This window comes from Phacochoerus africanus, chromosome X, assembly GCF_016906955.1.
Source record: "Phacochoerus africanus isolate WHEZ1 chromosome X, ROS_Pafr_v1, whole genome shotgun sequence".
NCBI classification, from domain to species: domain Eukaryota; kingdom Metazoa; phylum Chordata; class Mammalia; order Artiodactyla; family Suidae; genus Phacochoerus; species Phacochoerus africanus.
The window spans coordinates 33,830,999-33,832,758 of record NC_062560.1 but is presented as its reverse complement, the minus strand read 5'-3'; the positions used below and the strand labels follow the sequence as shown (position 1 = coordinate 33,832,758).

The 1,760-nt window shown below is 45.6% G+C and overlaps 1 protein-coding gene across 1 annotated transcript; it reads right to left on the bottom strand.

Moving 5' to 3' along the window:
- Positions 1-373: 373 nt before the first annotated feature.
- LOC125117992 (melanoma-associated antigen B16-like) lies at positions 374-1,414 on the bottom strand. The gene has a single exon (XM_047764173.1). The coding sequence runs from the start codon at positions 1,412-1,414 to the stop codon at positions 374-376; it is 1,041 nt and encodes a 346-aa protein (XP_047620129.1).
- Positions 1,415-1,760: the final 346 nt, after the last annotated feature.

The window sequence follows — 1,760 nt, the reverse complement described above, 5'->3', positions numbered from 1 at the left end:
TATTATACCGTATTGATCCAAACTATCTTAAAACTGATCCATTGCATTTCTAAGAAAATGTCTAAAGCAATGTCATGTTATTACAGGAGACAAACTAAGATGGATGGTTTGGTTAACAAAACAACAAAAACCTTACTTTAAGCATCATTATGACATTAAAAGCATGACCGACATCATTTACAAACTTGACTTTGAAGGCAAATTTATATTAAATGGAACAATATTTGAATTATATATATCAAAAATAAATTTTAAAGTTACATGTACAAAACAGAAACACATATGCATAAACTGTCTTCCTTCCAGCCTAACCTCAGAACTGAATTCTAATGGCCTCTTCCATCAATGTATGGAGAAACTATCCCTGACTCCCCTAGGTATGAGAGAAGCTACTGGTCTTGGCACCAGAACTTGCAGTGGCCAAAGAAGGAGAGACAGCCCTGCCTGGAATTCTGGCTCGAGCTTTTTCTTCTTCATCTTGCAAAGCCTCCTCATACTGAGATGGGAAAGAACTTGGGTCAGTCCCATGAACCTTGGCCAGAAACTCCAGGACCTTCATCTTGGTGGTTTCAGCATGGGCTCTGGGGCCCCACAGGAACTCAAACTGGGCAGGATCAGTGTTGGCCAACTGCCGGTACTCCAGGTATTTTTCTTTCACAAAATCTTCGGTGATGAGCTTCCTGGGCTCCCCAAAGATGAAGTGCTTCCTTCCAGAATATATCCCGGTCACATTCAGAACTTCCCAGATTTCGGCTTCGGTGGCACGGTTGCCCTTCATGAAGATCACACCCAGGATAAGTAGGAGGAAACCGGTCTTGGGCACACCCACTTCACCATGCAGCATCCCATCATAGGTGAGGCCCAATTTGATGAGGAGGTCATAGCGGTGGTTGGCGGGATCCACTTCCTTCAGATCAAGGCCAAAGATGATCTCCATGTGCTCAGAGGCTCTCATGAGGATCTCAGGGAAATGGACTTGGCAATTGTTGACAATCTTCAACATCTCTTCCTCGGTTATTGGCTCTTTCATTTGATACTTGAGCAGCAGGAAATTCACCACCAGAGCTACATCCTTATTAAGAGCATCTATGGGCACATTCTGGGGGTCTGGCACAGCCTGTGAGGTACCTGAGCTATGCTCTTTTCCCAGGCTTGTGAAGCCCTCATCCGATTTGCTGGATGAGGTGGGTGTGAAGGCAGTGGCAGATGCATAGAAACTCTGAGGACTCTCAGAAAAGCCAGATACACTAGTGCCAGCAGCCTCCTTCAAATTGCCAGGCATTAGAGGATGAGAAGAGAGATGGGTCTCCTCCAGAGCCCTGGAAACCTGTGCAACCTCCAGACCCTGGGACTTAGTGAAGGTCTGAAGCTGTTGATCATAGGAGTGTTGTGGATTTTTCTGACGTCGAGGCATGACAACTCTTGGTGGTAGTACTCAAGAGTATAGCTAGGAAGAAGAGCAAAGGGGAATCACCGCCTAAGATAAAGAGGACAAATAGGAGTGGCTCCGCTGGTAAACTCAACTGGGAAAATTCTGATAACAGGACGCCAATGGACTTCTGACAACAGTGCTAAAGGGCATCATAGGTCTCTTGATTTGCTGGTGGCTGTGCCTCCCAAAAACATGAAGGCGAAACTCTGAACACTTCTCAGGGTGCAGTCAATCCAAGTGGACAATACTCAGTAATCACAGTAGGAAACTATGAGTGGGCTCTGTAGAGCCATTTCTGCTCTGAAGAGTGTGGTTCTCTTAGTCCTCA